This window comes from Photinus pyralis, unplaced genomic scaffold (assembly GCF_008802855.1).
Source record: "Photinus pyralis isolate 1611_PpyrPB1 unplaced genomic scaffold, Ppyr1.3 Ppyr1.4_LG3b, whole genome shotgun sequence".
In the NCBI taxonomy this organism is placed as follows: Eukaryota; Metazoa; Arthropoda; class Insecta; order Coleoptera; family Lampyridae; genus Photinus; species Photinus pyralis.
The window spans coordinates 4,346,151-4,360,182 of NW_022170510.1; the positions used below are offsets into that span (position 1 = coordinate 4,346,151).

General features: G+C 34.3%; 1 protein-coding gene and 1 long non-coding RNA gene across 2 annotated transcripts; one reads left to right on the forward strand and one right to left on the reverse strand.

Annotated features, from left to right (window-relative positions):
- Positions 1-3,288: 3,288 nt before the first annotated feature.
- Positions 3,289-4,422, reverse strand: LOC116166346. The gene is made up of 3 exons (XM_031481296.1): positions 4,291-4,422; positions 3,449-3,621; positions 3,289-3,403 (listed from the first exon to the last, which is right to left on the reverse strand). The coding sequence occupies exons 1-3, from the start codon at positions 4,420-4,422 to the stop codon at positions 3,289-3,291; spliced, it is 420 nt and encodes a 139-aa protein (XP_031337156.1).
- An 8,835-nt stretch (positions 4,423-13,257) lies between these two features.
- Positions 13,258-13,807, forward strand: LOC116166347. The gene is made up of 3 exons (XR_004144315.1): positions 13,258-13,365; positions 13,411-13,555; positions 13,612-13,807. It is a non-coding gene; the product is annotated as an uncharacterized LOC116166347 (long non-coding RNA).
- The last annotated feature ends 225 nt before the right edge of the window (positions 13,808-14,032 follow it).

Below are 14,032 nucleotides of genomic sequence, written 5' to 3' on the forward strand. Positions count from 1 at the left end.
TAATTAAGACCAAGTAAGAGTTTCAAGCCCATCTCGTGGTCACGACCCAAATTAATTTCGAAAGATGCTTGACGCAATTTTATTCAGGAACAAACTGTGCTTCAGGCTTGCTTTGATTTAATAAGTTGAACTTTGAGATATTTGCCGTAATAAATTACCGATGTTCCGCAATGTGTAATCAAAAATGTATCCTAGGGTTTTAACAGCAAACATAAACTTGAATTAATTAATTAACCTTTTCACCGGTAGCCGTTATGTTCATTATGTTGTTCGCCTTTCATAAAAACAAATTAGATGCACAACTTTGATTAATAAATTATTTTATTTCTCATTTGCCTATTATATGTCAATTATATCTGTCATATGTGATACATGAAGCAGTCTATTACGCCCAAGGGCATAATGAGAGGGCGTAATGGATTGTCATCTCATTATGCCCTCAAACGGCCTGTCAAATTGATTGACGGAGTTATATTATGTCATAAAACAGATACAACTTGATTCGTATGAAGCTGGGCAAACAATATATCATGACATTTGTATAGTGGAAATGCATTCTTTGGGACGATGAAAAATAAAATGTTGTATGCACCTCAGGCATTACTCAATATTTAACCCTCGGGCGACTGACAATCCCTCGGGCCGGAGGCCCTCGGGCTCTGTCGCCCTCGGCATAAATATCGCCTTAATGCCCTTGATGCATAAATAACTATATTACGTGACTTGCCACTACAAATCTGGCGCAACGGAAATGTCTTGCACATTGGACCCGTACACTTTCGTGGTAACAACTTATTTAAGCGCAAGAACAATAATCCAAATATGCACCGAAACGAAAAAATGCACAGACAATCACAGTAAAAAATTCCCCCCGCACAAATTCAAATTTACCGCAATAAAATGACAGACAGACGGAAATTCAAATCTCTCGCACAAATTCAAATTTGCCGCCACAAAATGGCGCAACCATTCACAGCGCAGCACCATGAAGTCAGAAAAAAGAGAGGCGGGAATGGCTGCACTCTCACTACTAACGCGGTCTGTCTGAATATGGCTCAATAAATGTATAGAGTGTCCCATGAATAAATGTCACAGGTAATAGTATGGAACCGTTAATTGCACAGGTTCGAGAAACAGATTTGGTTAACAAAAGGGACCAAGCGAAATCGCTGGAAATAATTTTCAAGTTTCTAGGTTTGCCGCTAGACGGCGTACGATTCATGGTTAAGTAGAAAAATGGTTTTTTCCTAAAATATATCCAACAAACATGCGTAAAAGGTACATGCATCGCAATCTTGTATGAATTTTGCATCATTTTGATGCACCACATATTTCTCATAAAATATGGGGGGGGGGGCAATCTCTTTGAGGAATTGAATGTAACTTCGGTTTAGATAAACTGATTTTCACATAATAGGTGGGTCTTGTTGGAAAGAGATCTCTTCGTGTAATCAGATTTTATATGAATAGCGAACCTTTTTAGTAAATGTGATGATTGGTAAATGACGCGAGGTGATATTAACATAAACTTTGCAGGTTTTTTTGAAAATTTTAAGTGGAACGATATAAGAATTATATATTATCAAATAAAAGAAAAAAGTTAAAATATCAGAAAACCCCATTTTGATATCTGTTTCCTAAGCAGAGATATGGCAAAAATACGCACATTCACAAATTTAAATTGCCATCTTTATACTCATCCAAGTTGGATTTGAAACAGAAGAAATACCACGTAAAAAACTATAAAATTATAATTATTGTTTCTTTTATTATTTAATTCATATTTCTCTGATTTAAAGTTTTAATCATTTTATTTTGTTGTGGCTCATAATTTAAAAATTTAGATTGAGTAAAAACATTCTATTTACATAAAATCTGATTACACGAAGAGAGGTCTTTCCAACAAGACCTGTTAATAAAAATCCGTTAAACTAAACCAAGTTACATTCAATTCCCCAAAGAGATGTTCCCCGTCACCCGCCTCATATTTTATGAGCTAGACTCACTAGAGCAATATGTGGTGCATCAAAATGATGCAAAATTCATACAAGATTTCGATGCATGTATTTTTTATGCATGTTTGTTGGGTAGGTATATTTTAGAAAAAAAGTTATTTTTCTACTTAGCCATGAATTGTACGCCCTCTAGCGGCAAACCTAAAATCTTGAATTTCAGCGATCCCTCTTTACCTTTTTTGTTAACAAAATCTTTTTCCAGAAGCTGTGAAAGTAACGGTTCCATAGATGGCCTGTGACCTTTATTAATGGGACACCTTAATGTACAGGAAGTACGTGCCGTGATTCTGTCCATTTCACCTTAAATAACAATGAAATTCCAAAATTTTTCATGGGACGTGCGATCTAGGTTCAATAATGTACGCCGTGAAAATTTCGGAATTAATGCGGGAGAGGGGGGCTAGCACTTCAGCCGCCCCCGCAAACAAAATTGAATAGCATTATAACTGAAGGGGTGCGATGATTTATTTTTCGGGGGCGATGGAGTGCTATCTAGCTACAATCATTTCTGATTTTCGCCGTGAGAAGTAAGAAAACTCATGCGAGGGTGGCTAATGTGACGTAGCCTAAGGGTTTTCTTTTGTAATAAGAAAAAGCAAAAAGCGCATGTGTGCTTTGTTTTGAGATACACTTGCCAACAAGTGAATTAAATACTTAATTTTCAAGCCTATTTTTAATGAAAGGTATAGCATTTTCGAAGGGCAGTAGCAGTAGCAGATTAGACTTTCACTAAACATCACAAAAAACCGCCACTAACACAAATAACTTTATTTTTGTATCACAATTTTCTCATTTCCCTGATTATAGGATTTATATTAATATTAATCTAAACTTTAGATTCTAAAGGGAACGATGTAGGATTTATACTTGGATTTATATTTGGGTCAAACAAATTGCCTCGACGTATGAGTAAAATCAGGTCTATCGCTATAGTGATGAAGAATCCAATGTGAATATGAAAGCATTCAATTTTAATTAGCGGGATGCTTTTAATTAAAGTTATTGCGAGATCGGTGTTGATAAGCTACCCATAATGTAATTCAAGAAAGAAATTTCACAATCTCTGTAGATGCTTGCGTCGCACTTATCTCCATATTGATCATCGTTATCGTCAAGTGCATCACTAAAAATACATCAATTATTCGAGAAAATCGGTATTCAATTTCTAGCATGCAATTTAAAATTTCATTTCACTATTTTGGTACAGATTTCAAAAAGAATAAATCTCCGAGGCACGTTAAAAATGGATAAAAGAGGATTTATCACAAAATACTTACACAAAAACCGTAGCTAACAGATCAGCAACCAACGATTGCCCTTTTTCCGGTAAATACACGTGAGCGTCACAAATCATTCTTTTTACGCAAGCTCTTCCATTTAATCCATATCTGAAACTCGAGTTTTAATTTTATAAATTAAGCTACATCACGTACTCTGTAAAAGCATCCTCAAATTGTGTATAAATTTCTCTCCTCTGTCTGTGAAATTTATGCACACGAATCAATTGTGGATCACTTGGAAGCTTAAACGGCACATCGCATTCGCCTAGCATCATAACCAATTTTGGTGCTTTTATCATTAATTGTTTAATCGCGGATAAAGTCATCTGTAACAATGAGATTCTGTTGGAATGCAATTTCAGTAGAAAAAAAAGCTCCAATTGACAACAGTGTCAGGGGACCGACGGCAGGTTTCAACCCTTTTCCATTCTACGAAAGCGTCTGTGGTGACGCAATACGCTCTGTTGAAAGCGGACTTTTAGTATAAAACGTTACGTTGCAGATATTCATCTGCCTCTAAACCTGGAACCCTTTCCACTCCCAGATACGCTTTAAAAAAGTAGCAAAGTTTATTTTAAAATTTAAAGTTTATTTGGGGGGTTGAAATATTCAGATTTGTAACAGGAGAACATAAACCCGTAGAACGTTCACGTCGCATTATGCAAATTCCCGCCGAGGGTATTTCGTAAAGGGTTTCCTATTCTTGTAGCTTTGGGCATTAGCTATTTATTCGACGCTGAATCGCAAACTCACTTAAGCAATTTACAAACTTTCCCCTACAAATTTCGATTAAATGACATAAACGGAATACGTCTATCGTAGATGATGAAAACCGGCGATTTAATAGGATTTTACCGCACTGCAATCCGTCCCCTGCGAAAGGAAACTCGTTTAAATAACTGGAAAATCCACGTTAAATAGTTAGGGGAAGTGTCCCTTTCCTGTTAATAAACGATCATCGATTCGAATCAAGTTAATCCAATTAAAAGGCTTACCACGAAGTTACTGCCTTCCGGAAATAACAAGTAGCGTCGTTTTCTAGACAATAGAGGATTCTTCTTTGTAGTTACTTGAGTGTAACAAAAATAAAAACAAATCGATAGAAGTATACAACGCGAAATTAACATGGTGTACTCAATGTAACTGTTTCAGTTACGGCACTTGGATGTAATTATCACCAATTAAATCTCATAACTGAAAATAACAACAAGATACTTATTTGCATTACAGTAAAAAGCCCAAGTATGCTAGTGTATACTAAAAATCGTAATGAAATGAAGAAAATAATGATTGTGATGTTTCTACTAATTGCAATTGCGCTTGATTGCGATGCCCACATTAGAGTTAAACGAAAAGTATTGTTCACAAAGAACAGTAAATTTTTTGTACGCTTCCCTTAGAAAATAATCGATAACATCAAAATTCCAATTGCAGTTGAGGCTGAACGGGAAAGCTAACGTTATTCCTTGGGTTCAGATATTCGCGCAAGGATGGGCTTTTAGAGTTAATTGGGAGTTGCCGGAAACTTTGCATAGGAGGCATACATTCTTTAAAAGGGAAATCGCTAACGCATCTGTCGATTTCAAAAAAGTGTGAGTAAAGTCTTTATATTCATTTGCCTTCAATATATCGGCTTTAATGTAGAACCAACTTTAATCTTGATGGAATTTATAAAACTTCGAGGTCTACTATCGACTTTCGCTTTTAGCATAACTTTGCATAAAAAATTAATATTCACGTTATTCACTTGCCGAAAAAGAGAAAATTTGTAATAATTTTAAATTAACTAAATATTCCCGGTACACCGCAAGTGTATCTCTCATTTAAATTTAACGCCGCGGTCTGGATAACCAGCTCCTCGTAAATTGAAGGATTCATTAACTTAAAACGGCATTTAATCAATATATCGTGGTAGGTATTCAAAGAGGCTGATGAAAAATACCAAGTACTCGTCACTTGAATCCACTAGTTTAATGGCTGATCTGATTATAACTGTTTCGATTTTTCGCGCAACATTTTCAGGAGTAATTCCAATTCGAAAAGAGCCCAAGCGGTAAAAAAAACCGCACTCGTTTGTCAGTTGTCGCCATTTTTCTGTTAAATAATGTTCTACCATAAATTCTATTGCGAGCAGTGAGCAGAGACCTCCTACTCATGAAAGTGACTTATCTACCGATTCTGGTTCACACTTACGAAGAGTTTAGCTCTTTTTAGTATTTTTTGTTCTATAAATCAAAGTACAATTTGTATAAATAGGCCTTCTCGCTAAAATACGACTGCAACACTTTTATATGGTTTATACTGCGTGGCCGAAAGAGTGTTGCATTGATTGATTTGAACATTTCGTGTGCTAGAACTTTTTAAGAATACTTCATGAAACAAGTTATGAGGTTTTCTAATATTCTAAGTTGCAGCTAAACGCCACCATCTTGAGTTGGATGTAATGACTAAGGAAAACTAAGAGTTCAGTCCCAAATTTTAGAGATTGTCTTTGGTCTTGGAAATTATTTTGTAGGAAATGAATGTACAGCGTGGTTCATTAATGTCCAGCAGAAAGTCAAGGGCGTGTTCTAGAGCCCAAAACAAGAAAAATGGTCCCTATAAAGAATTGTCCGAAAACGCTTCCAAACTGAGGTACGACACCCCTTAAAAGCTCGTTCTGCCTCGGATGGACGTCCATACTTGCATGCTCAAACCTGCTCGGCTTGCCTCCTTCGTGTACTTGCTCAAGTCTGTATACAGCAAGTGGGAATCTATACAGGGGTCAGGAGAAATAGTTATATACAGAGCGTGCTAGGTTTTTGAAGGAACTTTTAAAGGAATAACTAAAGGAACGAATTCTAGTCTGAGAACGGAACATACCCCGTACAATAAATTAAACAAATATAATAAACGAGTTCCTGGGTATAAGATGTCAAAAAGGCTTTCTTTATTTTTTGGCTTTCATTGCCAATTCAATCACCACTGGTTCAAACCAAATTTTAAAAAATACTAATTATTTCTGACATCAATAATACATAAGACCTTCCTACCAGCGCATAATTTGTTAAAAGATAGGATTAGTGATCGGAAACCTCGTTACCAAATTGGAATTTTTAGCTGGTTTAAAAATCTTACAAATTCTTTTCGCCTCACGGTTTCCTCTCTTGGTTGAAACAAAAGATCTTACCATTTACCAATGTAACCAAAGCATTTTTTGGCGTTACATGTTTTGCGATTTTCCCTTTGAATTATGTGGAAGAAAATTTCTAAATTTAAAAAACGGTCAAGATTTCAGCGACATTCTACCAAACAAATACTACTTACTTTGTCGATTGTAATACGGCGAGCTTTAGTCATCTTCTCACACGTTCGTCAATGAATTATTTCTTTTAAATTGCATCCGTCGCCCCATTGTCTGGCTTTAGTATTGAATTACACGCTGGAAATAGGTCGTTTTAGGTTACTTCTGCAATTTCGCAAACTAAGAGCAGCTGGGAAAAAATAAGCTGATTTGACAAAATTCCGAAACTCAGTAGGTAGCCCCGAAAGTCCAATGAACCAATGTAAATTAATAACATATCGCCGCCATTACTAATCCACCATTGAGTAGGCATGGAAAATTAGTTAGTGTCCAGAGAGGGGAGTATTGCACAAGTTTATGTATACTCGTTTTGGTGTCAAGGTGAACGTAGTCGACCTGGTCAGAAGAACGTCAATTAGATTAGCGTTTTGATTAACCGGATTAGCCATTTTTTTTTAAATCATCATTTGTTGCTCAAGTGGAAAAAATTACGTGGTGAAAAAGTCCAAGTGCCATTGTGGTTTCGCAATACTCATCGTTAAATGAGTGTATAAGTTGTGATCGATAGTTAGCACAGAAGTCCCACTTTACAAGAAATTAAAGTTTGTTATAAAACTATACCAAGGGATAACGTACTCCAGTGTGGGAGTTGAAAAAACTCCTAATAGTGTAGTTTCCATATTCCATAAAGGGCACAGTCCGCTATTGTCAACAAACGTGGTTATGAGCGAATCCTTGGGAAAACTTGACCGTACAGGAAAAAAAGGAGGGGAAATTAATTCACTTACTCACGGAAATTACGACAAAGCAAACTGTCCGTGAAATCAAATGATAACATTATTAGTGCCGCTAATGTAAAAGGCAAGGAAAAACTTACATTAGAGATTTCCTCAAATTTAATTTAATTATTTAAACCTAATAAAACCCAGTTAATCTGAGTGTGTATACACAACACACCTTTGGACTAAATTATATCGATCAGCAAAAGGACTAACATTGAGAGCAGACCTGTTTTACCTTATCAATTTTCAAAGTTCAATCTGAAGAGTAGGCTCCGAGAGGTGTTTCAAGTGGGCGGGTTTAAGTATGCGCCCCTTTGAAACGATCTCTTAGAATTCCAGAACTTCCACATCAAAAAAATTGTAAATAAAGGTTAGTCGTATTTATGCATTTTGTCAATATACAACAGATCTTGAAGGGGTCGACAAAAGTGTACAATTTTGTTTCTTTAATGTGTGTTGTTATTAAAAATGAATTGAAAATGAAATGAATTTGGTGTCAGTGTCTTTTTCGGAATCAGAGATATTCCTTAAATTTCACTGATTGAAACCAAGTTCAAGGGTTATTTATTACCTAATTTGTCACCATAAAATCAAAGTTAAGGTTTGCTTAAAGTTTATAGGTATTTATGTAAATTAGCCGAAATTCAATTTCAAACTATTAAGGTAAGAAAAAAGATGGTAATTTCGAAGTAAATTTTAATTGTCTCCAATTGTGAAGGTAGACTTTTAACCAATGAAAAATTAATGTAAAAAGGTAAATGCTTAATCTTAAACAACTCTTAACATTTTCTGAATTTTATTATTATACAGTAACTTTGCATATTTCTGTGTTATTATTTTGCTACTCGTTTTGCTAGACAGGACGAAATCAAAGAATTCATTTGTACCAATTTTTAGATAAAAGAAAGAGAGGTTTCTCGCGAAAGCAAAGAGAGTAAAAGGGAGGCAAGGTATAAGTGCTAATCGAAGGTATTTTAATATAGTTTTTATGACAGTCTTCTGGTTGCAAGTTCCCGTTTAATTAAAAAAACCAAAGAAATGGCCAACAAATTAGTGGCAACGTAGGGTCCGTTAGAAAATGGCACCCAATAGTGGGGCTTTAGTGTAAGTACCGTTGCCCTGACTACCTATAATTATTGCATTGAAAATATATGAAGCATTATATCTTCTTCAACTGCAATAAAGAAAGTTTTCCTAATTCTTTTTAGAACACTCAACAAGAAGTGGGCGAAAAAGATATAATATCCTATTATTTTCTACTGTAACCATATTTAAACCATATTTAAACGTTCTTTCTGCGTAAATATAATGTTTCTTTTCTCCTATCGAGTGTTTTCGGATTTTTCAATGGTTTATTACGTTTTGTTGGCTAAAATAAGTCCCTCCTTCGACGTTTTCTAATTTTGCACTTTCCTTTCGTTGATCACCGACTTCTGATGAGGGTATAAGGGCGGAAAATTACTATTTCAAGATGCCAGACCTTTTTTGTGATGCAGCAACAATTCTAGAAAATTCAGCAGCTAAAGAGATGAAGTATAACTTAAAAGTTGTTGAAAAAGTCGTTGTCAGTAAGTATAAAAGTTTAAGCCTTGTACACAAAGAACGCTTTCACCAATATTCCTCCTTTCATATTTGGAGTTAGCGGAATTGAAAAGCGTTTTTCATCACTAACTTACTACTTCATCGGTATATACTTTCTCCACTAAACAGCCAAATGTAGATTAAGTATTTTTTTTCGATATACATAGAAGCGAATTACTAAAAGGTATTATTCGAGGCATCCCTTACAATATCCGCATTACTCTTTCTTTTACACGCGAGGCACGTGTGAATCTGTTGAGGAATCAATACTTGATTTATAGTGAATGATACCTTGGGATACAGCCCGAAGTAATATGGCCGTTATAGCTAGAGAATTTCAATTTTATGAGGAATTCACAACGGACCAGGTAAACTATTTGGGTAATCTCAGCGTGGAAATTTTTGTGGAATGCGGGAAAGGGACTTTTTGTAATTCGAATCAATACCTTTACATCATTGTTCTAGACAATGAAGTAAATTACATACCAATTTCACATCGAAAATTTAATAATGCGCTTTGAACCGTGAAATACGTTTTCAATAAATTCAAAGTGTAGCTAGTTCGAAGACTCTTAGGAAAAACCTGTTCGATCATTTCCATTTATAACCTCGACACGTTGTAACGTTTGACAAATGACAACACTTTCATGTTCGAAATCGGTATTGTCATCTTTCGGACACTCATACAAACATGTCACTTACATATTGAATTAAACACCATAAAATTAAATCAAACTGCGAATTGAGAAAGCCGCGAGTTCAGGTTTGGAAAACTCGTAAAGTCGAATATTTGTTATATAAATCAAAGCGTTTTCCTAAACATATGTCGTATTTTCATATTAGTATGGCATGGCACCTTAAGTTACACGGAAAACGCGCGCTATGTAACAGCTGACACGAAAATGCAAAGTAATTTCCCCGAACGAATTTTGATAATACTCTTTCGGATCGAAGTGGTACAAATTTCAACGGCAAGCTGCTAAGACAAAGAGATGTGGTAAGGACAGGGAAAGAACAAGTGCTTTATTGTTCTTTTGTCGTGTTGGTGACATTAAATTCTGAAACTTACACATGTCTATTGGATGTGGAATACAGTTTCGCATAAATGACATTTAATACGTTCTTTCTGCAATTCGTAACAGATTTGTTAGTTAATCATTAATTAATAATTTCAGATTTTAGTGGGCTCCAAACTGGCAGACGAGTCTGCTACCTTAATCAAGTATTGTAATTGTTAATGAAGGTGAGAATCGCGCCCCATAAAGAAAGTTGCTTTGATGAAAGCATAGTGTAATTTACACATGGATGGAGCTTGTTCAAGATTTGGAAAAAACATTTTATGGCAGTTGTCGTTTAAAATGAGTTGAGGCATTTTCGAAAGACGAACATGCATACAAAAAATACGACCGTAATGGATTTCAAAGACAGGCATATTGGAGAGCTATACAGTGCGTTCGAGATAAGAGGGTCGCCTCAATATCTTTTCGATTTGGCGAGATATCAAAAATTTGTCAAATATAATTTCATATGTGACATTACGATCTATCTGATCGCATATTCAAACATCCGGTATCACTTCCGGTTTAACCGGTAATCTTAGGCAACTTTTGTTTTTCAAGTGCAATGCAATGCGCCATGCTATATTTCATAAATTTTTCGTATCTCGCCAAATCAAAGAGATATTAAGGTGACCTCTTATCTCGAACGCACTGTATAAGTAGGTATTTGAAGTTGTACATATTAAACAGTAATACATGAGTACTTAGATATATACGAAATTCTTATTATGTATTATAGTATGATGGTGATACATAAGTAAGTACATACATACATTACGCAATCATCATGTATGGAATATACCTACTATATCTCGGTAAATATGGAATGTATACAAAATTTTTGTATATGAAAGTTGTTTAACATTTTTTTCCCATCATAAGGTAGCCTTTAGTTGTTTTCATTACAGAAAACAAATGAGTAATGAAAAACAATTGAATTTTTTTAAATGGCAGTGCACCTTTTCATTAGGCTCATTTGATAGAGATTTGTTTTCTCTTTTCGATTATATCATTTGTTAGTACCCATATTCAAGAAAATTTAAAAAAAAAATGATTATAATTATATCAATAACATTAATCCAGATATCCTATGTCAAAATAAAAAACAAATGAACGTGTAAACAGAAAATCTCTATCAAATGAACCCAATGAAAGTGTGCATTGATATTTGAAAAAAAATTCAATTGTTTTTCGTTATTAATTTGTTTTCTGAAATAAACCCAATGAAATGCTGCCTTATTATGCGAAATAAAAAACTTTCATATAGATAAAGTTTGTATACCGTCAATATTTACAGAGATATATACTATATATTCCATACATAATGGCCACTCTGTAATCCTCAATCGTAGCATATAAAGAATAAGTAATTAAATTTAAAAAAAGTCTAATTTCTGAACAATGGAATTGTACGTAAACAGTTCGCTATATCACCACACCTTTTGTACATATTCTTCTAATTAAGGTATCATCATTAGTTCTGTCTATTTATTTATAAGCGGGAAATTAAAATTTAAAAAAATTCTACCGGGATGTATTCGGTTAATAAAAAAAATTCTCAAGTTAGGATCAAATAAGAAAAAAATCCAGAAAATTTTCAGTAAAACTTTTAAAGACATATTTCTAGGTTCAGAAAAATGTTCAAAAATTAACTTTCCCAGTAGCAGGCCCGTATGGCGCAGTTCAGTTAAAGCTGAACTGTGGTGCTAAAGGTCCCTGGTTCGAATCCGGGTTCGAGCATGGATATTTGTAAATGTATAGTGGGTTGCGTCGGTAGAGCAGCTTTGGCTGAAACCCCGCCCACTCAAAATAAAGGCAAATAAAATAAAATAAAATAAAAAAATTAAAATTTTAAAATAATACTACAATAAAATAGAAACTTTATTGGTAATTGAAAATTTAGCGTATAGTCTTACTATCTTAAAAGTGCTGTAATTTTTCTTGACTGTTCGTTCTTCACAGTTCACAGTTCTTCACAGAATCACAGATCAAAAAATTCGCAAAACTGTATGTAACTGCTTTATTCATCAACACCTTGTCGGCAAAAAATTGTTATGTTATGCCTATAAAAGTGTACAATAAATTGCCTAGAAACATTAAAAGCATTCTATCAGCTTCACATTTTAAAAACGTGGTGACAAAAATGCTAATAGAAATAAGTCCCTTAATTCCCTTAATAATTTAGATGACAGATTATAAACCAATTCGAATTTGTATGCTCTATTTCTTTTGTTATTTTTATTTACTGACTAGGGACGAATAAAAATTATTATTATTATTAACATAACAACGAATAATTGCGAACAATTTCTTATTGCTTAGTGTCTATCCCCGTTTTTCTTACTTCTTAGGTACTTATGTTACCCAGGAGAACCTCTGAAACAACGACTAGGCAAACTGACAGTTTGTTGTCAACCTTTTTTTTTATTTTTACTGTAGCCCCGTAGAATAACCGAAACGGATTTACCGCAAACTTCGCGACTAACGCATGGGACGGAATAGAGAACAGACTGTCAACTATGTCTTTAATATCAAAACTGGTGAAAACTAGTCCATCAGCCCTCACTTATAATTTATAGTCAGCTAATTTGAAGTAATTTGATATTTATCTCGTACGAAATGCGTATATAGTCTTATGTCGGCTCTCTCTAATTTTGGGACAGACTATAGGTAGTTAAATGTACGAAATGTAGCAAAAAAACACTAACGGGAAAGGTCAACCTTAATTACTATACCAGATACCTATACCTATGTGCAAATTAGCTATAATTAAACTAGTTCGAATTGTATTTATAGCAATTTTTTACTTCTTTTATAGTTTTGCGTTTGTCATTATATTTGAATTTGAATTACACTAGTTAATCTGTAATTAGCGCACCCAAAACTTGAAAGACATCAAGTTATAACATGGCCTATCAGAGAAAAAAAGCATTCATAATGTGTTTTTGCTTTTAGCTTTCTTTATATAGCTAACACAATTTCAGTAACATTCCTCAGAAAGAAGTATATTTTTTCACACATATAAGCTTCTACAAACTTTTCAGATCGTAAGTAGTTTTCCGTCAAATAATTTTGATATATAATTCAGTTTTTCCGTCGGTATCATTAATAACGTAGAGTGATTCATTTTATCCAATTACTAGCCCTTCTTCAAAGTTAATTATCATTTAGCAGAATCTTTTTTGTACATCGAAGTTATGGCGCCCCAACCAAAAAATATGATCTTAATCAGTTTCTGTAATTATTTTTCCTTTGTTGCAGCTACGGTTACTCGTGCGTTCTAAAATACGTTTGTCATTTCATTAGGAGTGTTGGCGCTTCACAAAGGTGCGGGATATTTTGTGAAATTGGCAAAATTATATCAAGGTAAGCCTACGTTCTTTCACTCCTTATTAATTAAATGTGTTTCAGATCACAAGGTGTTGATGTTGATTTCTTTCAAGCAGTTCTCAATCAGTGCCAAAGTGATATTGATGATTGTGCATATTTGCCAAACCAAACTTTAATATAGGGAAATCGATCGCTTAATCAGGGTCTGTTTAGTACACAGAAAAAGGTAGGTACACAGCACCATTATGCAAGAAAACAGATTATTCAATTTTACTTTCGTAGATTAAATCAACCTTGAAAGCACAAAAGCTTTTTATATTTGTTCGCGCGTGAAATTGTGTCAAGTACCATTCTCTGTATTTACCCTCCATAATTTACTTCATTCTCTTCAGGGGATAACTCTTATCTCAAAATTACAGTAATGTTCAAACATACCGAATAATGACAATCTTTAATCTCAACCAAGCGAGGGACTGCATAGGACCAAGATATACATATTTTATTGTTTTAAACATTGTAATTCTAAGCAAAAAGTTATAATAAATGCTATTGTAAGGCTTTTAACTTTAATCATACGCTAAACTTTTTTTCTTTTTGTTACTCAATTGTGAACGTCACTTAATGAAGTAGGACTTGAACGATTGTTAGGTACTTTAACAAGCTACCAACTGAAATTGACAGCTAAACCGTTAAAGTCGGTAGC

What these genes read in the sequence shown, in the direction of transcription:
- LOC116166346 (XM_031481296.1), bottom strand. Translation starts at nt 4,422, where the DNA reads ATGTTAATTTCGCGTTGTATACTTCTATCGATTTGTTTTTATTTTTGT. An exon ending in CGGAAGGCAGTAACTTCGTG is followed by an intron (nt 3,622 to 4,290) that starts GTAAGCCTTTTA and finishes TCATTGTTACAG; the next exon opens with ATGACTTTATCCGCGATTAA. An exon ending in TTTGAGGATGCTTTTACAGA is followed by an intron (nt 3,404 to 3,448) that starts GTACGTGATGTA and finishes CTCGAGTTTCAG; the next exon opens with ATATGGATTAAATGGAAGAG.